The 23,928-nt window shown below is 39.3% G+C and overlaps 1 protein-coding gene across 3 annotated transcripts in view; it reads left to right on the top strand.

The window, feature by feature from the left end:
• LOC118234145 overlaps positions 1 to 23,733 on the top strand; it is a 28,476-nt gene extending 4,743 nt beyond the window's left edge. For 2 of the 3 annotated variants that reach the window (XM_035430521.1, XM_035430520.1), the window contains exons 4-11: positions 97 to 322; positions 5,070 to 5,356; positions 8,603 to 13,995; positions 14,147 to 14,366; positions 16,368 to 16,612; positions 18,496 to 18,729; positions 19,670 to 19,776; positions 22,303 to 23,733. In XM_035430521.1, coding sequence (XP_035286412.1) covers positions 97 to 322; positions 5,070 to 5,356; positions 8,603 to 13,995; positions 14,147 to 14,366; positions 16,368 to 16,612; positions 18,496 to 18,729; positions 19,670 to 19,776; positions 22,303 to 22,589 — 6,999 coding nt within the window. In that variant the 3' untranslated portion in view covers positions 22,590 to 23,733. The remainder of the gene's footprint in view (positions 1 to 96; positions 323 to 5,069; positions 5,357 to 8,602; positions 13,996 to 14,146; positions 14,367 to 16,367; positions 16,613 to 18,495; positions 18,730 to 19,669; positions 19,777 to 22,302) is intronic. The other variant, XM_035430523.1, reaches the window with a different exon arrangement.
• The last annotated feature ends 195 nt before the right edge of the window (positions 23,734 to 23,928 follow it).

Raw genomic sequence — 23,928 nt, 5'->3', positions numbered from 1 at the left:
ATTACTTACTCACTTGAATGAATCTGTCTAAAACCTTAAAAATGAAAAATAAATAAATATATATTAAAAATTTATATTACTTTTTCTTTCCTTCAGGCAAGCGGCACTTTGAGAGGCGGGGAATCTGAACAGTATTGGGACGATAGGACGGGCAGACGCTTTCCAGCATTGTTAAATCTGAGATATGGAGTTCAGAGAGAAGTGTCTTTCTCTTCACGTGTCATCCAAAACACCAAATTCACCATAAAAGAAAGCTGGGACCGATCTCTAATTGAGCTGCATTGTGACGGAAGCAGTGAAGTAAAGACTTGCCCCAACTACGGTCAGTTTTTTTTCCAAGATACTGTCAATGAGATGTAATCAGTTCCAAAATAAGGTGAATAAACTAAGCGCATTTATCTGCAGTGCTGTACTTTTAAATGGGCGGTTGGCTGGATTATTAGTTACAGAGGCCACCTGAACAGACAGCTGCTATTTTAATTCCATTAAGTGTCCAAGAGAAAGGACACCCTGCATATAAGGAGCATCAGCTGTAGACAAGGCAGTGCAGAGGGAAGTAGGGAGGTCTGGATATACAGTAGAATACGGGAACTGAATATACAGTAGAATACAGGAACTGGGTATACAGTAGAATTGGGGTCACTGAATATACAGTACAATAGGGGTCACTGGATATTTAAAGTGTATTTTTATTCTACCCTGTTGAAATTACAGCACTTTTTTATACACAGAAAAAAAATGTTTTTGTCCCAAACATGGAGCTCACTGTAGGGTATGGGGTACACAAGCTTGCGGGGGGAGAGGGAGGGGGATGAGGAGTACATGTGTGAAAATGTTAACTTCCATTCTAACTTTTTTCTAAATGTTTTTTTTAATACTTCAACAACATAGGAATCTAAAGGACACTTATTTAGGAAAAGTAATGAAGGGTGGTTGTAACTTTTTTGAGTGCATATTTATTTGACCATTGGACTCATCCAATAATGGTCAGATGACCCTCTCTGGCCATTCTAGTGTTAATGATGAAGTTGTCTGGGAAAGCAGTGATATTAGGAGCCTCTAGCTTGTTGTGCCAAGTACAGTGATGGGTTGCCTAGGGATGTTATAAACAAAGCCCTCTAGCACATGTCAGTAGTCTTCACAAAATCAAGACAGAGCAACAGGCCTCAAGTTTCCAAGAAGACAAAACATGTTTTGATCTGATCGCCCATTAATGCTGGTTGCATATTGGGGAGCATTGACCAGACAGTGGGAGGCGGTGCCATATGCAAATAAAAGCATGCTTATAAAATTCTTTTGAAAAATATGTAATGTGTTGAAATATATGGCAGCAAAATATATGTCAATACTATAAAACTGGCCACTTTCATATATTTCCTATTGAGTGTAATTTACCAAACCAAAGCCATTCATTACTGAGCCTGCCTGCCTTTGTATTTTCAGCAAACATTTACATATGTTTACATGTACAGTTGAGGCCAAAAGTTTACATACACCTAGGCTAAAGACATTCAAGCTCAATTTTTCACAACTCCACATAATTTCATGTTACCATACATTTCCTGTGTTAAGTCTATTAGGGTACCTACTTTATTTCCATAAGAGGTCATTTCAAAATAATAGCTAAGAGACAGATGTATTTCAGCTTTTATGTACTATATCAGATTTTCAGTGGGCCAGAGGTTTACATACACTTTGTTAGTATTTGGTGGCATTGCATATTAATTGCTTAACTTGAATCAAATACTTGGGGTGGCCTTCCACAAGCTTCTCACAATACTTTGCCAGAATTGTTCCCCATTTCTCCTGACAGAACTCAGTCATGTTTGTGGGCCTCCTTGCTCGGTCACGCGTTTTCAGTTCAGTCCACAAATTTTCTACTGGATTCAGGTCAGGGCTTTGTGATGGCCATTCCAATACTTTGTTGTCTTTAAGCCATTTTGTTACAACTTAGGAGGTAAGCTTAGGATCATTGTCCTGCTGGAAGACCCAGTTGCGACCAAGTTTTAACTTTCTACCTGATGTCTTGAGATTTTGCTTCAATATTTCTAGATAAACCTCATGAAGCTTATTTTCTGAAGCGCACCAGTCCCTTTTCCAGTAAAACACCCCCACAACATGATGCTGCCACCCCCATGCTTCACAGTTGGGATGGTGTTCTTTCAGATTAAAAGCCTCACCTTTTTTCCTTCATACATAGCGCAGATCATTATGGCCAAACAGTTCAATTTTTGTTTCATCTGACCAGAGAACAACACTCCAAAAGGTCTTCGTCCTAGTGATCACCTGCAAAGTTCATTCTGGCTTTTTTATGCCGGTCTTGGAGTAGGGGCTTCTTACTTGCACGACAGCCTTTCAGGCCATGACGATGTAGGATTCTCTTAAAGGTGGATGTAGATACTTTGGTACCTGATACCTCCAACTCCTTCACCAGTTCCTTTGTTGTGGTCTTGGGGTTTATTTGAACCTTTCGGATCAAAGTTTGTTCAGCCCTGGGAGTTAATTTGTGCCTCCTTCCTGAACGATGCAGTGTCTGTGTGGTACCAAGATTTTTATATTTGCATACAATTGTTTGTACAGATGCTTGTGGTACCTTCAGTTGTATGGAAATCGTTTCAAAGGAGGAACCTGACTTGTGAAGGTCCACAGTTTTGGCTGGACCGCAACAGCGGGGCCAGCCCAATAAACGCGAATGTCTGTGACTGACTGAGTGAGTGAGGAAGTTACAGCATTGGTCGGTCGGATCACGTGTGTCATGACAACCAAATAAACAACAGCGTGAGTACAGCATTTTCTCCTCAGGAAGAGTGACAAACAGGGCAGAGGATAGGATTATGCTATCGAAGAAAAGGAAAAAGGTAGATTTAACTAGCTAACCTTAAGTTAGATATATTTTACAGTTTAAATAAACATTCGCAATGTATTCTCTATTGATGTTCATGGCCAACTAATTATTATTAATATTAATAATATATCGTGAAATAGTGTTCCAGCTAACGTTAGCTAGGTAACGTAAACAGATCTGCAACTATGAAATAGGCGAAATATCGGTAACAAACTGTACCTAGTTATGTAGGAAAAAATGTCCTTGTTATCCTCCAGTGGTTATTTTTTTCAGTACTTTAGCTACTTTTTTCAGTGCTGGCAAATAAGTCCCATCGCTAGCTTTTGGTTGCTAAGGGGACATCGATCACCCCATATAGGCTAATATGAGAAAGGGTGGTTAGCCGTTAGTAAAGCAGTTTGAAATTATGAAGCAACGTCTGCGCCATTGGGTTTAATGGGTCGCGATGAGAGCGTGTGGCTTGTCTTAAATTTGATATAGTAAATAAGGCTGTATTAAGATCATACATATACATTTAGTTAAGTTGTTTTTTTGTTTTCTTTACATTTTATTATGTGTATTTTTACAGGACTTACATTTTAATAGGTAACGATGTCCAGTTCTCTCTAATAAATACGAAGTAAATACACTAGTGGTTCAGGTGGTCGATAATAGGTGCTCTCGCTCTAACGTTACTTTCACTAGGGAGGGGCTCAAGGTTCTTAGCTATGCCCTGAAGGGAAAGAAATGCCTTCTAAAATATGTAACGTTAGTGGTGGCTACTACAATATTTCAATGTTCTTACTGGTTGCGTGATCAAATATTTCTGATGTGAGAGAATTATCTAATGTTACTCATTCTCAAATGTAACCTATTAGACAGGCAGGAGTAGTGGAGGCGAGTGGAGCAGACGAGCAGAGTGGAGCAGGAGAGAGGGCAGAAAGAGATGAGTGGAGAGGAGAGTGGAGGAGGACAGGAGAGAGGAGAGAAAACGAAGACTAAGCACAGGCTATCAGGCTGGGACCCTAAATGGGTAGACAAGAGCCAGGCTGCTAACTTTGCCACTGAGGCTAATATACAGTGCCCTTTGTAAGTAGTGGGTCAAAGAGGCATTATGTATGAATAAATAGATGTCAATAAATATGTTCTAAAGTTTGTTTTGCAGTCAAGTGTCAGGTACAACAAAACCCTTTTCCCCCGCTGCTGAACAAAAAATCCTAGAGGAAACACTGTGAGGTCCAGACATATACTAGGTTTTAACCTGGTCTTGTTTTCTGAGGTCTTGGCTGAGTTGCTTGGATTTTCTCATGGTATCAAGGGCAAAAAGACAGTGGCTCTAAAGGTAGGCCCTTTAATACAGCCATAGGTGCCAATGGACTCCCAATGAACTCTTAATTATGACAATTGACCAATCAGAAGCTTCTAAAAAGTCATTACATCAATTTCTGGAATCTTCCAAACTGTTTAAAGAGACCCACTGTAATTCTGATACAGTGAATTAAAGCTGAAATAAATCTGTCTCTAATTGATTGGTTTAAAATTACCTCTGATGTGAACAAAGTAGATGCCCTAATTGACTTGCCGAAAGAAATGTATGGTAACATGAAATGTGCAGAGCTGTGAATAGCCTACATTTAGCCTGGGCGTAGGTAAACATTTGGCTTCAACTGTATGTGCTCATGCCAAATATGCCTGTAAGACATGAAAATGTTTACTTACATCATAAAACAATACATTTATGGCTCATGTGAAATAATATAAAGCTATATATATATTTTGTGTGTGTGTGTGTGTGTGTGAGAGGTGGCTCCTATGTGGAAGACGCTGGCTACATTTACATGCAGCCAAATAATCCTATTAATCGGGCTATTTGAAGCTTATTCCCAGTGACAACAACTTAACATAAACAGTCAATCCTCTCAGAATAAAGTGAAGAAACCTCTAGCCGAGTGAAAGCCTGATTGTATTACTTTGATATAGCTTTTAGTGCGGAGGATAAAGAATGGAAAATTGAATCAAATCTCTCTCCCCAAAATCAGAAGTTGAATGAAATTGTCAGTTTTGATAATCAAATGCTTTTTGATTGACTTCTACAATTCTGTTACATATTGTACCCACCTGCTCCAAAATCAGGTATTGCATTCACGTTAAAGTAAAAAGATAATTCATAAGAGACAATTGTAGGAGATTATCCATATTTTTGTATGGAGCTCCTTTTTAAACTACTTATTCCCTTTCCCAAAAGCAAAAATTGAGGAAGACCGCATTCGCCAACAGCAACAAGAGGAACAGAAACGAAATGAAGAGTTGCGCAGACAAGAGGAACTGCGGCGTTTGGAAAGACTGGAGCAGGAAAAGAGGATTGAGGAACAAATCAACAGAGAAAACGAGACCGCAAGAAGGAAGCTGTCAGAAGCATGGTCAAAGATAAATCTGAATCTAGGTCAAGGGGGGCAAGAGAGACATCATCAGCACACCCACGTGGTACAGCAAGCAGTAGATGACCATGCAGGTGCTATAGAGTGGGATGAGGTACAGTATGCTGTTTTCTAGCCCAGATAAAACAAATTAAGATAAATTCATTATTTTAATGCATATCTGAAATATGATAGGCCTAAATATACTTTCAAGGTCATGGAATAATCTTTTGCAATCTTGAGCGGATTGTGTTAATTTATACTTAAAGGGGAATTTCTCTTTATAACACTTCTTCTCATGACTGATATTGTCCTTCTAATGAATACATTACCCTTCATTTTTTGATTAGTTATTTCATTATGTTAATATTTTCCACTGTTTTGATGTTTTCCTTTACAAATGCAGGAAGTAGACCCTGGCAGTTTAGTGTCAAACTCCAGAATGAATATCATTGCGTGACTTCAGATGTGGGCGTACCTGCAGACAATAACATTAGGTTGGTTGTAGAAATAGTGTTGTATGACTACTAGCTAGCGAAACCGAAAATGTCTGAGAACAAAGGAGATTTTGTTTTTGATCATGAGATTGTTGTGCCCTATTGATTTGAGCCAGAATACACAGAAGAAGAGCTGGCTAATTTGCAGGCTGATAGTGCGAGAGCGAGTCAGGAGCGGGCTGAGATCAAGGAACCACAGGCTATTCCCAGGACAAACGGCAACTTGTGGTAGACATCCTATGTATCACAGACAGACTCGATAGCGTTAGCCAGCCCGCATAGTACCTACCACGAGCGGTTCGACCAACGATGGGAAAACGGTGGGTACAGCTCCAGGCTTCAGACGGTCACCTTGATAGTTGGTGGCTTCAAAGTGGTCGCTGCATACTCTTAGTCCTCGTTTGCAAACTTCTTTGGCTGTTATGTTGGGGTGTCTGATTACATCCAGCCATGTCTGTTGCATAGCATGGAAAACTATGAAAGTGTGCTTTCTAGGCAAGTTTAACGGGGGCATTATAACAGCCAGGTACAATGCACCTCATTATTACACAGATATTGCATCAAACAAAAGCTAACAGACGTTAGTTTGTCCGATTTCAACGCTAAGTTAACGGAATGTTTTGCTTCGCTTCTTCTCGATTTTGCCATGAAACGAAATCGAAGAAGAATATAACGTATACCGCACTACTATGTGGACTTGCGCTAAAAAAATAATAGGTCTTTCTTTCTAACGTTAGACATTTAAAATGAAATAACTAATCGAAAAATGAAAGGCAACGAATTTATTTGTATTTTTCATATTAATTAGTTTAACTGTTGATAGCCCATTTTAATTTGCTCCAGCAGAAGACCCAGCGCACACCACAGATATATTTGTCTTGCGCACCCAAGTGCTTCAACGAATACTGTGACATGCAAAATTTTAGTTTATATTTTTCTTAACTACAAAACTTAACTTCAAAGCGGAAAAAATACTGCACTATTGTCAGACAAATTTTGAGCGCAGTCTGTAATGTAATTCATGTTAAATTCACATGAGGTATATATGCCTGCAGTAAGCATTCAATAAAATAGTGGTTAATTTTGATTTGATTTAAGATCAATTGTTGCGACTGCCATTGGTGCCTAGTTCCTCGTTTATTGAAGACAATTGGATAGATAAATACTTTAAACATTCATGTTAAAACCCATGGGAGCAAAATGCAATTATAATTTTGCTTTCAAAGTTTGCATGAAAGCGAGTGAAATTATCTAGAAGTGCATTTGTAAATATCCATCTAACCTGCACCATAGAGGTTCCTTTTGTTTTGCAAATGAGCAGTTAGAAGTATAAATAGGACAGTAGCTTGGCTTCTGATAAAAGACTAGCCTAATTCTTGGACCCCTGTAACCTGCCAGCATATCTGGGCACACACAGCCTGTTTTTTTCCCCAAAATGAGCAATTTTAGAATAGAGTTTTCCCGATAAAAACAAATGAAAACTAACCGAACAACCAAAAAGTTTTGGTTAGCAATAAATAAACAATAAATAGAACTACAAATAAACATCCTCATTAGAAAACACAAATGGCCATCAACAAATGAGAATCAGTTAAATGAAAATCAAAGTTTGTTCACTGTAATTAAGTCCAATAGAGTAAAATAACACGAATATAGACAATAACACTTGTACAGTCAGTCAAAAGTCCAAAATGAAACTGAATCCATGTCTTTTTTTAATAGACCCATGTAGATACTGTACATAAGCACTCATTTTCAACTTATTTCACTCTATGAATTAAAAAAATAATCCTCTTAGCCTACACAGTTTGTTGAATTGCATAGGTATCAAACATTTTTTATATAGCGCAAAGAAGCCTAGCGTTATCACTTGCACAATGTCTCTGTCTCTGTCTCTGTCTCTGTCTCTCACAGGCCGTGTGCAACAATGCTGTGTTTATTATATCAATAATTTAGAACTGAGCTTGCGTTTTTATGACGCTGGTGCTCATATCTCTAGGTCAGCCCGTCAGTCCGTCACCAAATAAATCAAGATCCAAAGAGTGTTATATTATGCCATTTCCTGTTCTACTAATGACTTGTAAATGTGATAAATGTCCTCTTAATGGGACTAAGCAGTTAATACCTAAAATTTTCTGGTGCTCTTCAGGCGTGAATGGCCCTCACTTGTGTGCCACGGGGTGAAAAGGAGAGGGGTAGGGGGTGGAGTGCTCACTTCAGTGGTCATTTGATCCCTTATATCCCGCTGTTATAGGCATATTGTTGATATTTCTTTTCCATTGAACATGCTCTCTGCTGTGGAGTCAAATCTGTTTTCAGTGTCTTCCTGAGAAATATTCACTTCATTCATTTCTTTCAAGACCTCATAATGCTGAGTCTTCTGTTTAGACTTATGCATTGGAGAACAAATTTTTGTTGCAAAACAACAATCATTTTTGGAACTTTTTTGCTGGTGCGTGACATTTTCAGCATGCTTACTAAAAAAGTTATGGTTTGTTTACGCAGGAGAAACAATGTGTGTCCTTTTATGCCAGCTGAAACAGCCTATACATCGGTAGAAATGTAATTTCATGGTCTAAAATGCTTTTCAGTTATCACTATTATAACTTACCATTGCATCATAACATAGTTTATAGAGATATAACCTTGAGTTTTAACACTTTCAAACAGTATGACCAGATTGATAGAAAATGTCATCTTAAAATGAATGAATGCAAATAAACCACTTCGGCCTGAATACAGACTGGTGTGGTGCAGCTAAGGTCCTTTATAAAACCCTCCCCCCAGATTCATTTCTAGCACTGCTTTTTACAGATAGGGTTGACATTTTACTAATTTGCGATATTTAATTTCTCTGATTCTAGTCAAATGAAATCGAGAAGAGGTTCAATGACCTGCTGTTGGAAAATCAGATCATTGAGAATGAAAGATTGACAAATGCACCATTAGAAGACAGAATGAGAAACCTTCAGACTGAACTGACTGTTCAGTTCTGTCAAGAACAAGGCCTTTCCAGTTGGCCTGTGTTGAACCTGGAGGCTGCCCTTCAGTGCACAAAACTGTCACTAACTGAGAGGTTTAGCTTACTCAAGGCAATGACTCAAGTACAACTGGAAGACAACCAAGAAACTGAGAGCGAGAATATGGACTACCTGAGCTGGGATAAAAACTACAGTTTATTTCTGTTTTTAATGGAGAAGCTCAGTGATGTAAATAACACTTTGGCCAGTAAACTTATGTTGGCATTTCTTGACCTTTTCCCAGATCTTTCTCAGATCAGCAAAAATCACCTGAGTCAAATCCTGTTCAGTGGCATCTGGGCAACTGTGGAGATCATGTTCTTTCTCAGAGGGGTTAGTAGAATGAACCAGAACACCACAGAGTCAGTCCTTCATAAAGTGCAGACCTATAGACTTGGCCTCCTCCACACTCTCTCTGCCCTAAGAGATAAAAATCCATGTGAAACCCTGCAAGGGATTGTAGAGGGAGAGACTGACAAAGACATAGATTCAATTTTGAGTGAAATACAAGATGCAAATTACCCAGACAAGTTTGTCTCAGTGATTGAGCAAGTCTTAAGACAAGTAGAAGAGGAGCTTACTGAATACAGAGAAGCACACTTGCAGAAGAATGACAGTATTGCCAACAAAAAGATTGGAGACATGAAACATAATATCATGTTGTTGAGTTTCACCAGGATTGACATCAGTACCCTCAAAGATGTCCTTATTGGCATTTCCATGGCTGTTAATGAATGTTCAACTGCTGAAACTCGGGGAGGAGAGAAAATCGAGGGATATTTACCCAGAATCACCCAGCTGGCTTCTTTACTAATGCTTCTATTACAGTCAACTGAAGATAAAGGATGCCTCCTTGAAATTGGTACTGGGGAAGGGAAATCATGCATCCTGGCTATGTTTGCAGTAATCCAGGCCATCAGAGGAGCCAAAGTTGATATTGTGACCAGTTCTCCAGTGCTTGCAAGACGTGACCAAGAGGAATGGAGAAAACTCTATGACATGTTTGGTGTCTCATCCTCTGTTGTGCCACCACCACCGAGTGCTTCTGAAAGTCACGAAAAAAGACTACAGGATGCTTACCTTAATCAAATTGTGTATGGAACTGTTAGTGACTTTGCTGCAGATACGCTGAGACAGGAATTTGAAAGACAGATCACTCGTGGGGAGAGGGAATTTGACTTGGTGATAGTAGATGAGGTAGATTATATGACCTTGGACAGTGGCGTTCAGGTGACCTTTCTTTCTCATGAGGCCAGTGGCATGAGGCATGTTGAGCAAGTCCTTGCCAGCATTTGGTCCATGCTGTGCCCCTGTCGACCCATTGAAATGGAGGAAACTGGGGAGACGGAATGGATAACTGGAATACAGCTTTTCCACAAGGCTGCAAAAATGGCTGTGATGGGTTCAGAAGCATCGGAACACTTTTCAGATTTTGACATTTTGCTCCCAGGGATACAGTTAGGATTTTACACGCAGGAGGACATCAATCAGTTGATGCAGATTGAGACAGAGGTACAAAAGGAAGGTAAAGCTAATGATTTTCAAGATGATAATTGGAAAGCCATTGAAAAATTCATGACAAACATTGGAGTGGAGGAACAACATGATCTGCTGTGCATTTTTGAGACTGCTTTGGAACAAACTGTTTCTATCAATTGCTATAGAGCCACAAACAATAAAGCAGCACTACTGCATAACAAGAAAATGGACAGAGATATGAACATCAAAATGCTCCTTTTGGAGAATGGTCAGGCAAGTGAAATAATGTCTGAAAAATCACTCATCGAGGCATCAGTGCAACAGTTAAAGTCTAAAATCAAATATTCTGATGCTTGCACGCCAGAAGACACCGAAAGTTTTATTGTTATCCCCTCATTCCTTAAGCAGTACTTGGAGAATCGATTGCCAGTGTTTGTGGGTAATGCCTTGAAGGCCATTGTAATGACACAGGGCAGAGAGTATATGATTGATGTGTCATCATCTGCTTCAATGCCAAGCAATGTCAGTGAGTCTGACAGACATCTCTACCATTCCATTATCCCAGTGGACTACCAAGCCAGTGGAGTGCTGGAGAAGAACAAACGCTGGGGTGATGGCTTGCAGCAGTTTCTGGAGATGAAGCACCAGTTGGCAATGTCATCTCTGTCCATTGTTACAAATTATATGTCAAATATGCAGTTCTTCAAAAGATACCTCAATGGAAGTGGAATTTTTGGTGTGTCTGGAACATTGGGTGGGGATCCAGACAAAGATTTCTTGAAAAGGCATTACAAAACAGACAGTTATGTGATACCAGCTCATCGCTATAACAAGGTGGTTGAACTCCCTACCCAGCAGATTAGTGGTGACTACTCTGATTGGGTAAAGGCAGTCCGTGAAACTACATGGGCAGCTGCTGACAGGGGGCAAGTTGTCTTGGTGGTGTGTGAAGATGTGAAGACAGCAGTTGAGCTTCAGAAGGAAGTGGAATCTGAATGTCGATCAATCACCATGTACACAATCAGTGAAAGGGATTACATTGAAGAAACTACATTTAAGAAGGGAAGCATCATTATTGCCACTAACTTGGGAGGACGAGGCACAGACATTAAGGTAGATAATGAGGTGAATCAGTGTGGTGGACTCTTTGTCCTCCTCACACATTTTCCCAGCAACCGTAGAGTGGAGAAACAAGTGTTTGGACGTACAGCTAGGAAAGGAAACCCTGGTATGGTCCAGATGATACTCCACCATGACCATCTGGCACCGGCGTACCAAGGCCAACCGGTGGAGGTCATGAGGCAGCTAAGAGAAGTCTACGAAGTTCAGCGCATCTCTGATATGGAATCAAATGAGCTGCTGGAAAATGAAATGAAGGAAGAACTGTTCACCACTTTTTGTAAATGTCTTAAAGAATTTGATGCAAACTATACAGAGCAAGAGAGAGATAGCCTGTTAAGTATGAAGACAAATAATGTGGTAGATACTATCAAACATCAAGGTAATAAACTTGATTACAAGCCTGCACTCAATGCTCTCAAAGAATCCTGGGCCTTGTGGCTGACACTTAATGAGAATAATATAGAACAGCAGAAGAATTTCTCTGACTTGGAAGCTGACTTGTTTGGAAAGTTGACCAGTACATCCAGCATGCTTTTACAGGGTCAAAGCCACAAATTCTATGACTATCTCAAACAAGCTGTTATCAGAACTGATCTGCATTGTCGTAGAAAAACAAAGTGTGACTATGGAGCAAAAGACTGCTGGCAGAAAGTTGAAAAATGTGATCCATTCTACAGAGCGGTGGCACTCTACAACCAAGCCTATATCACAATAAACCTTGCGAAGAAAGACTACAAAGCAGAGGCTATTAAATTACTTGAGGAGTCAAAGGAGACTGTGGATGTCTACATTTCAGAGACATCAAATACTGCAGTTGCTGGTCAGATGGCAATGAGAGGAAACTTTGAGCCACATCATGATGGTGCTTGCAATTTTCAAAGCCAGATGCAAGCTCGGATGGATATTTTCAAAACTTGGAGAGAATACATAGACAATGCTCTGGAGAAACTTAAAGAAGTTGAGAGGAGTAATGCTGATGCCATCACTGAAGAAACCTCAGTTTATTCACTTTCAGATGAGAAGGACTTTGTCACCACAAATGAGCTCATGGCCATGTATGAGTATGGCCTTGGAATTGTGTTTGAGATAAAACAAAAACCAAGATTTAATGTTGATGCTTTGATTTGTTTTCTGCTTGGCGCAGCCCAGGTTCTAGCTGGTGTTCTTGTTTGTGCAGCATCCTTTGGCTCAGCCTCTCAGTTTGGTCTTGGTCTCATCTCCGAGGGTGTCTCTGACATGATCAGTGGGGTTGTGGGTATGAAAACTGGTGTTTTCAGTTGGGCGTCCTGGGCCATTTCAAAAAGCATCAGCATCGGAATATCATTGCTAACTGCTGGATTTGGAACAATCAAGAGCGCTGTCAAATCTGTATACAGGACCACAAAAGGCTTACTAAATGGAACAAAGACCCTGTCCTCTGTTGCTCAAGGTGTCATCAAATCAGGGAAAGCCACATTGCTGTCGATAAAAGGTGCTGCCATGTCAGCAGTCTCTTCAGTGTCTAGAAGCGTATCCAGGGTGGGTACAGATGTCGTGGTGAAACAGACTTTGAAACATGCTTGCAAATTTGCTGGGCAGGAAATTGTTAAGCAGGCAACAATATACACATTGCACTACGCAGTTGATGCAGGACTTACTGCTGCTCTGAAGAACATTGTGGATTCACATTTTAGGAAACCCTTCAAAGATGAAGTAAAAAGAAATGGTGATTTGAATCACACTCTTACACACTTTATATGCCTTTATGTTCCAAAATCTGCTCCGATGAGACAACATATGGACTTCAAGATTGACAAACATTGTGAGAGGGAAATGAAAAAAATGGTTAAATTAATGGCAGAAGGTGTTATTCCCAGTCTCATGACAGACTGCACCACTGTACACGAGGTTATTGACAGGCTTTCCGAGGTGAGTGGAAAAGCTACAGAACTCTTGGACAAAGCAAGAGTACCCGGCAAATACCAAGCAGCCATCAATGCAGGACTTGTGATAGCAAAATGCAGCACAGTGTTAATACAAATGCTGGAATCTGTCCCAACAAGAACAGTAGTTAATGAAAAGATTGTCCCCAAGTTGATACAGCAATTGAATGAGCAGCTGGTTAAGAGCTATGAGCATGATGATAGACATGATCTCTCTGATGTGAAACGCTTGAAGGGTGAGCTTTTGGAATTAATCTCAGACACCATGTATCAGGCATTCAGTGAGGCTTGTGCTACACATACAAGAACATTTATGAAACAGATTGTCCGGAAGAACATTAGTGAGGCAGCAGAGGCTATTGGGAATGCCTCAAGCAATATACTTGGCAGATACAAAACCCAGGATTTTTTCCAGGAGCAGCAACAGAGATATAATATGAAATCCGCTGGAAAGATTGCGACAGAGAATTTGTCTGAAGCCGAAACACAAGATCTTCAGGATTATATAAGTAACAGTTCCAGCACTGACCATCCAGCTTCTGAACTAGACCTCTATGTCCTCACAAAAAGTGACCTCCTTCAGGGCAAAGGTATTAAGGTCATAACGTTCAACAAAGATGGGCAACCAATCTATGAGAATACCTACCCTGGCAATGACCATTCAGCAGGATTCATCACTCTCAAACTGTCCAGAATGCCAGAGAATTCTGAAAGGTATGTAATTTAGAGGTTCTAATTTACATGTTTACCTTTTATTACCCTTAGCCATTCTCAATGAAATAGTGAACTGTTAATAATAATAGCTCTATCAAGTGTTCAAAGGTACCTGGAATTAATGTATTATATTTTTCATTTGCTCTTTCAGTGAGAGGGGCTTTTTCAGAAGAACGAAAGACAGAGTCCAAGGAGTGCAACATCCCCATGAAGGCCATTACAGCATCATCCACCCAGATGGCTCTGAGAGTCCTGTCATATCAAATGGTCAGGACTGCCTGTTTCATGCTGTAAGCCAGGCAACAACTACAGGTCAAGAACAAGACATCCAGCAAAGAGCAGCTCTTCTGCGCAATGATGTACAAAGCGAGGTAAGCCATTGTTTTCCTTGCCTGTCATAATACAAGCATTGTAAAAAAAAATTAAACACTGTGCCTTCCAAAAGTATGGTAATGGTTGAGTGAAATGTGTTATTTTTTCTACATATACAGGACGTAAAACATTTGGATTTCAGATTAAAAGATGAATATGAGACAGAAGTACAGACGGTCAGCTTTTATTTCCTGGTATTTACATGCATATATGTTTTTACCATTTTACAGAAATGGCTGTTTTTATGTTGAATCCCCCTATTTTGCACTGTGCAAAGTTAAGTTAACGGAAGACTGACAGGTGTTAATTGTTGCTTAGGTGTTTCCTGTTGTATGGATTGCTCACATAAAAGAGCAGTGAGTATCTAGTCTTGGTTTTAGCCTTTGTTGTCATCAGTGGAGATTGCATTTGGAGTCAGAGGCATATACAATCATGAAGACCAAAGAATTGACTATGGGTGAAAAACAATTCATTTGTAAGCTGAGAGAACATGAGAAATTAAGCAGGATAGCAGAGAACCTGGGTATATTAAGTACAGAAGTTTGGTAAGTCTTGAAAAAATGACTATATAAGAACCCACTAGAGACTATACTGCAAGATGCACACCTCTCATCAGCAGCAAGAATCAAAAAGCCTGATCAGAGTTCACCAAAAACTATAGAGATGGGTTTTATGGACAGATGTGACAAAAATCAGCCTTTTAATGAAGTGGTGGAAAGCCAGAAGTATGAAGTAAGGAACAGCCCATGATCCAAAGCATACCACCTCATCTGTGAGAGATGGAGGTGGTGTCATGGCTGTATGACTGCTTCTAGAACAGGTTCACTCATCTTTATTGATCATGTATCAGAGGTTAGAAGCAGTAGGATGCATTCAGAACGTGCAGACAGATTTTTTTCTGGCTATATAAATTATATATATATATATATATATATATATATATATATATATATATATATATACATAAATAAATTCCTCCTACCTCATTGGCCAACACTTCATCCTGCCACAAGAAAATGACCCCAAACACACTGGCTATACTACCAAAGAATTTATCAGTCGGAAACAGTGGAAAGTGTTAGATCTAATCAAGCATGCATTTCACTTGCTGAAGAGGAGACTAAAGACGGATAACCCCAAAACAAAGATCAACTGCAGTGAAGGCCTGGAAAAGCATTTTCAAAAATGATACCATACGTTTGGTGATGACTGTTGGGTGTGGAATTGGTGCAGTTACTGCAACCAAATATTAGACTTTATTGCTTTGATTTACTATTGTTATTGTTGTGGAGTCAAATGCAGGATGATGAACACACTGACGACGTCTCCTCAGAGAATTTGATGTTTATTACAATGCGCAAGGGAGAGACAAACTCAGAACATTCGGGCAGTGCGCCAAGCAAGTCTCTGCCGATCACGCTGTGTGGTGTCTTGATATGCAGTCCGCGGTCATACACATCAAAAGATTGAGTTAAGTGGCGGGCCGGAGACAAATGGTCTTGTCCCTTCCTGGGGACCCTCACAGCTTGTTAATTTTGCACAGCTGAAAATGGGGGGAATTAACACACAGACAACTGTTTCTGTAAAATGGCAAAACATGTACACATGCAAGTACCAAGCAGTCCCCTTATATGTGGAGATCTTTCTAAATCACATCCTGATCTTCCTATCACATGCCATCATGTTTCGTCAAGTGTTAATAATTTTGTGTTAATTCACTTTTTTGAATGAAAATATGGCCCATTGTGACTAGTGGAGCTTTGTGATACCATTGGGATAAACCGAGTGATACTCTTTTTCATGAGGACTATTTTTATTTATTCAGGGAAAGCCAACTGAGATCAGACCTCTCTTTTTCAGTGACACCCTTGATAAAAATGAAAATATCTTCCATTTACACATATTAAGAGACCCAATGCGAAACTCAAATGTTGTCCAAGATATGAAATCTATGGATCTTCCCTCATTTGTTTCTTCGACTTCTTGTTTTAATGTAACAGCTTAACCAGAACCTTCCACGGTATGCTGGGCTAGTAAGATGCCAGAAGAGCTATGAGGAATGGCGGAAAACTCCCGGACAATATGCTGTTATAGGAGGAGCAGGACAGAAAAGAAAGAAAACAGCCAAAGATGATGACTATAAGAATATGATCTCTGAGATGAAAGCACATGAGTATTCTCCTGGAATATCAGAATATGACATTGCTGTAGAACACGACCTTGGATATGTTGGACCATATGAAGAGTTAAGTCATTTTTTCATCTTGGTATTGATAAAGTGACAGAAACATGCTAGCCAACATTCTCCTTACAGAATTACAGATGCACAAGTCATCATTCCTCCTGGGTAGTCATTCATTCATTCATTCATTCGTATATTCATTTATTCATCATTCATTCATCAGCATGGTAGAGGTAGATTTCAGTTGAGCTCCTAAGAAAGGTTTAAGAAATTGTTTAGGTATTATTTCAGTGAATGACATCAACTGAATCAAAAGGAAGCAAAATAGGCTGCAAATAATAGTTCAAATTGTGAAAGCAATTGTGTCATTCTGACAGATAGTTCATGCACTCAAGGGTCCCTTGGAATCAAAGCCATGGAATCAAAACTATAGTGTCATACAAAAAGCAGCTTGAGGATTAACACTTGCATACTTGACTTGCTCTTAAATGTCGTCATTTCTTTACTGGCAAAAAGCAATGTTTTAAACACTCTTAATCAATCAGATGAAATGTGCATTCAAATGGCGTCGGAATTATGAGATAAATTAGTATAACTGATTGGTCCACAACACTTCGACTGTGCTGCAATGATGTGCAAGCTCAGTATCCACATGGTACCTGCCTCTAATACATACTTCTGACCTGTTGTGTGGATAATTTCTTCCTCCAAACTAGATAAGTCACCTCAAGAGTTTCCTTTTCCTCATTCTTATGCAGGTACTGTGAACAGCTGTGCGCATATGTTTTGTAAAGAAATTAATAGTCAAACATAGACCTTCTTCGTCCCCTACGTGTTTGTTTTTATTTCCACCTAAATATCACTTGAACATGCGCCTGTCCTTGTCCGACGCCATAGCTTGGAGAAAAGTGCACCCAAGATGCACTGGAATATGGCAGAAGACAATCAGGTCCAGGTGCTCTCCACAGTATAAACACTCTTTGCTACACCAATAGGCGTGGCCATGTAAACCGCATACGCTAACTGGAAAGTGGTTAGTATGAGGGACTTAAAACAAACATCAGGAATATATTTAAAAAATAGTCAGCATGTAAATATAAATCTAGCCAATATCAAAATGTGGGCTAGCTTTACACAATCAGTGGTGATTAAAACAATTTTCTAAGGCCTGTTAGAAATTCTTTATTTAATAATCATTTTTTAATTGTTTTGATTGTACTGTAAACCTTACTGTTTTTATTTACACTCCATAGCTCCATAATGTTTGTGACAGACATTTTTTTTCTTGATTTGGCTCAGTACTCCACAAGTTTAGATTAGTAATCAAACAAGTCACATATGGTTAATGTGCAGATTCTCAGTTTTTATACAGTTTGGTGTCATCATGTGGACATTTTTATACTTAGGCATGGACAAAGCTACATTCATCCAGGTTTAAATTGTGGAAGCAAGATAAGCCTTTTAAAATGAATTTAAATGGCAAAAAATAGAAATAGGCTATACCGCAAGGTGCAAATCAATAGTTGGATGCAAAAGGATGGCCATGTTGCAGATTGCTAGGATGAAGAGTCTGAGAGTCTGTCATTTATTCCTCTCAAGGTCTTAATCATGTCTGTAGAATACTGTGAAGAATACCTGCACCTGATTGATTTTGTCTTTGTCTGCCATATAAAGGGTCAGTAAGGAATTGTAACTTCACTTTATAATACGAAAGAAATTATAATATTTGGGAGGTGTTATGGTATGCAAGTTCTATTCCTTGTGCTACTTGATTCATTTGTTCGGTATTGAAATTATATGGAAATTGCATGTAAAATATTAACCAGCAGTTTAATTTAATACTTCAAAATTGACTTCAAAGGAATGCAGTTCCACAATAGAGTATGAATTAATGGGTTTAGGATGTTAACTGGAAAATTAACTCTTTTTTTCTCTGCATTGAATAGTCTAAAGAATACAACTGAATGTGAAAGGAAAACCGTGGAGAAGGATCATTTCATTCCAACTGACACACTTGCTAAAGCTCGAAAAAATGTTGATCTAAAGAAACTTCAGAATTCAAAGCTTTATGATCTGGTGAAAATAGAGGACAAAAATCTCCACCTGGCCATGCAGGTTCTTTACCAAGATCATCGTATTGCCTTGACAACTGGAAGAAGCAGTTGCGCAGATAAATGCAGGTGAGTCATACAGTATAATAGAATGCAGGTGAGTCATACAGTATAATAGAATGCAGGTGAGTCATACAGTGTAATAGAATACAGGTTAGTCATACAGTATAACAGAATGCAGGTGAGTCATACAGTGTAACAGAATACAGGTGCATCATACAGTGTAGTAGAATGCAGGTGAGACACAAAATAACACTGCATTGATATTTAAAGTGATATACCAGCCATAAGGGCTATATATGCCATAATGTCTCTGTTAGGGCTGTATGGGTCAGTAACATCCTCCCTCTGCTAACTAGCTTCATCCTCCATTATTGGTGCCCACCAAACATGCCAATTATTAGCTTACTGTGTCATCCTCATCGACTTACACTGACTCCCAGCTAACGTTTTGGAAACCTGCAACACAGCAAGTAATAGTTAGTTATTTATTTGCTATACCATCTGAGGTTATTTGAAGAGTTTTCGAGCACTGTGGGTCTATAACTTTTTAATTCTTATCATTAGGACCAAGCATGTTTATTAAATTATCTTGCATTATTTAATAATCCATTCCTTTTCTAGAACGTTAGCTGGGTGGCATTGTAAGTAAATGAGAATGATTTAGCAAGCTAAATATTTGCATGTTTTTTGACTACTGATAATGGAGACCTGGACTAGAGTGAAGGATACTGCTGTTCCCCGTTACTGCTCTGAGGATGAAAATTTGATCGCCTTAAGTGACAAAAACATTTATTTTACCGTTATCCTCTTAAAAAGTATGTATTTACCTCCAAAGGATATGTTTAAAAATACTGATTTGGATCGTGATAGGTGGAACACCTTGAAGGGTGGTACATTGTAATTGCTCTTGGCTTTCAGTCATAATGACCAGACAGCGAACAGACACTCACCGCCTCCTGTTAGAAACAGCTTTAACAGCCTCTGTTTCCTCCTTTTCTCTCTCCAGGGCACTGCTGGCTGATACGCTACTGCATAGGGATGCTGAGACCCTGCTGAAACAGACCATGATCATGGCCAACCCCATATCTTCCCAGATGCTCAGAACAGAAGCAGGTACAGACTTGATATGTTTGTTTATACAAATTTCAGTGTTAGTGGGCTAGCTGAAAGCTTGTCTATATTTATTAGGGGCCAAGCACCAACGGTGCAAAGGCACCAGTAGCAGCTTGTGGGGTCTGGAGGAATGTGGGCGAGCTGTTTTCTCTGTTTTAGCTGCAGTTCTGTCTAGGTATGTGTCTAACCAAGGCAGTACTAGTGCTACTGCATATTACTGCTATCCTAAAGTATATAGACTCTGAAATTGTATTTGATAACAAATTTGTACAAAATTTTGAATAGCCACACACTGCAATCTTGGTGCACTAAATAATTTTTTAAAAATGAAATAATGCAATATTTGAAAAATTTACTTACAGGTCTGCTACTGTTACTTGTTATTATATTATCTCTATCGCATTCAAAACTCACCCCAATATGATCAATTTCTCAGTGGCAACCACTTGATATTAGAAAGAGGACTTGTTTATTTAATTGACAGTGCTGTTGTCTAATCCAGGGCATGACAATTTTTCATAGTAGTTTTCTGTCCCAAAAACACACACCAAGTTTAGGGAAATCTGACTACTTTGGGGTGCTATAACTGATTTTCCTTCCAACAGTCCTGAGAAGTACATCCCACTTAGGCCACGATTCTTAAAGATAATCAAATATGAATATCCAAAAATGGTGGCAAAGATATTTGACCACACCTTCTTTAAATCCAGCCACTGTTCAAATTTTCTAAATATTACAAATTGAGAAAAGGGACCCATGTAGATCATGTGTATCATATTTTGTGCACGGACTACAGCACCACCTCACATTTGCAATGTTGAAATCATTAGTGCAGACGTATTCTTTAATCCAATACACCGCAAAGTTGATATGGATGATGTTTGCAGTCCATGACAAATTATAAGTTGCTACAGTAAATTTTGACCAAGCAACAATGACATTTCTAATAGAATTCAGATCGAATAGACAGTCACTCATACGGCTTCCCTCCCCCCTCCCCCGCATTCACACAGGGTAGCTGCAAGCAGGCCATAAAAAACCTACCCCTCTACCCCCACCCCCCCCACCCCCACATTCACACAGGGTAGCTGCAAGCAGGCCATAAAAAACCTACCCCTCTACCCCCACCCCCACATTCACACAGGGTAGCTGCAAGCAGGCCATAAAAAACCTACCCCTCTACCCCCACCCCCACATTCATACAGGGTAGTTGCAAGCAGGCCATAAAAACTGTACCCCTCTACCCACACCCCCCCACCCCCACATTCATACAGGGTAGTTGCAAGCAGGCCATAAAAACTGTACCCCTCTACCCACACCCCCCCACCCCCACATTCACACAGGGTAGCTACAAGCAGGCCACTGTATATATATATATATATATATATACACACACAAACACTCTTGGGCAAGAAAAAGGCCAAGCCCAAAATGGCAAAATATTAAGCTTTTAATGGTCTTAACAACAAATCATTGGTCAGAAAATGAGCAAGAATTAAACAAATGCACTCCTGAGACCTCCTGTGCCGCCATTTGCTCGTTTACTTTCGCAGCAGTGAACTGTTTGGGGAAAAGCTAGAAACAGGGAAATTCACTTATACAGTAGACAAATTAACATAATGTCAAATAAAAGAGTCATGTTTATATTGTTTGCATATCATTTGCATGCCATGACTTCCTGATGTCTGGTTTCTGTTTTGCTCAAATGAAACTTTTCTGTTATCTTGTACTTTTTTTCTTGTCTTTGTGTTCTATGTTATATGGTTTATTTGAAGGCCGGGGGGTTGTGGTTAACGCCTGGCTCTGCTGCCGCTGCACGGGACAACAAAAAATAACAATAAAAAAAAACAAAAATAAAAAATTATAATAATGTAGTTGTCCCCCAAAGCTGAGGGGGGTAGGGGGTGGTGGGCATTAAAAAAAAAAGAAAAAATAGAGAATTTTGCTCCGGAGCAGTAAATGGGCTGGGGCTCTAGCATCATTAGGACCTCATGTGTGCATGCGCCTGGCTGGGAGGAACAAAGGACTAGACCTTGCACTCTTGCAGTCTACTTGTCTCCCTGCAGTGCACTGCAGAAACATGCCTGTGGTACAATTATTTTATTTATTTATTTCTTGATGAAATCTTTGAAAGATACAAATTGCACTCAATGCGCTACGACTCATCCTTCATGCTTGGCACCCAACATTGCTGCTTGCAACTATCTTTGCAGGAACCCTATTGTTTTTGTTCAGTGTATTATTATTATTATTATTATTATTATTATTATTATTATTATTATTATTATTATTATTTGGCCCTCCTGAAGTCCTGAATCGTGTGGTCTAGTATCAAAATTCTTTTTCCCCCAGATTCTGTGACTCTTGCCATACAAAATTCATATTCCCAATTTAATATGCATATGCCAAAATTTTTTACCATTTAGAATTTTTTGCAAAACCTACTATTGCAAACTAGTCTGAGGCCAACATAGATAGTGTTCAGTATTGCTTTTGTTGTGAAATGTTTTAATGTTTTTACTCTAGGTATAAAGATTCCTTCAGTCCAGGGAAATTTAGGAAGTCTTACAGAAAAAGGGACAAATTGCTACTACAAATGCGGTTACATGAAGTTAATCAGCAAGTATCAGAAGATGGGCATCATCGACCAAAACGCAGAGGGTAGACTGAAGACGTGGGTGAAAGAAGATCAGCACCTCAGCAAAAATACACCTGAGTATAACCGGATACTTAAAGAATTAACACCTTTGGCCAGTCAGAACGCGGGCACTGCGACTGCAGGTAATAAGGGCTTTACAGGGCCCAAAGTCTAGGGAGAGGCCCTGAAAAACTCGTATTAAACAGACTTTGTTGTGGAGTTGGGGCCAGAATAGCGTCTTTTCACAGGGCCCAGAATTTCCTGCAACACCCCTGACTCAGAGATATAATACGAAACGAGAAATGAGAGATGGACAGACCAAAAAATAGAATTACTCTCCATTGTACAGCTACTGATGGGTTCTATCTGTCCATAGAATGGCCACGGTTGCTGCTGTCTGTTCAAGGAATAGCCACTGCAGTGTTTTCACAACATAAACCAAGTATGGTGAAATAGAAGATGAAGAAAATAATCAGACCTATAATTTCCTGATCATGTAAGCATGAGGGCAAAATGGTCAAAAAAGAAGAAAATGAACTTCAAAAAAAAAGCAGCATTATTTTTCATTCGGTTTTGATTTTTGTTTGTGTCTTTGGTTTGTGCAAGATGACTCCTTGCCCTGTGATCTTCTACTTTTGTGGAACGCTCTTTATTTGATTTGATGTTAGTGGGTCCCATTGGTCCACCCCATAGTGCAATGCAGCACAGTTCATTGAGCCTCATTGACGCAATATAGAGCAAAAACCTTTACCCATATATGGATTTCCGGATCAATGAGAATTTCTCTATGGGGAAAATGAATGGGAGTTTCACATAAACATCCCTGTCACAGTCCGTGATTGAACTTTTTAAACATCAATATAAATCTTAAAATGTTTTATCCGAATGCATTTCTCTCTTAAATGAAACTGGATCCACTTAATTCCGATGGCTACTCTCCAACCAAAATAATTATTTTGCTAACAGAATGCTAAGACTGCTGCGAATGTTATTTTCGTCAAAAAGCAACCATTAGCCAGCAAATAAATTTTAAAGAAAGTACTTGAATAACAAGGAAACTCACAAGAACAGCAACAGTAACAACAATAAAGCGTGAATTATAGCTGGAAATATAGCTAGCCCTGTTTATGATGTGCAACGGGTCGCTAACCAATTAGCTGTTAGCTAGTTTTTTTAAATTACAACAAAAATTTTTTTTTATTATTATGAAAAAATGGGTGAAAAGCATAATTTCTCATACACAAACATCCAAATATCATACATCATTTTGAAGGAATTAGGAAAATGCCATTCGCACTATTTTTTTGATCCGGAAGTCTCAAACATACTAACAAACCCGAAGCGAATGACGACAACTTCTGAGGCCCATATGATCCAGACTCAGTCAAAGATTATGGACAAAGCACGGAGAGGCCAATTTGCCTATTCCAGCCATGGAAAAAATTATTTGTTAACAGAATACAGTGGGGACACTGTAGGAAAATTTTGAGACTCCCCATGATTGAGATGACGTC

Source organism: Anguilla anguilla, chromosome 8 (assembly GCF_013347855.1).
Source record: "Anguilla anguilla isolate fAngAng1 chromosome 8, fAngAng1.pri, whole genome shotgun sequence".
In the NCBI taxonomy this organism is placed as follows: Eukaryota; Metazoa; Chordata; class Actinopteri; order Anguilliformes; family Anguillidae; genus Anguilla; species Anguilla anguilla.
Note: the sequence above shows the minus strand (reverse complement) of the source record. Positions and strands in the feature narration are given on the sequence as shown.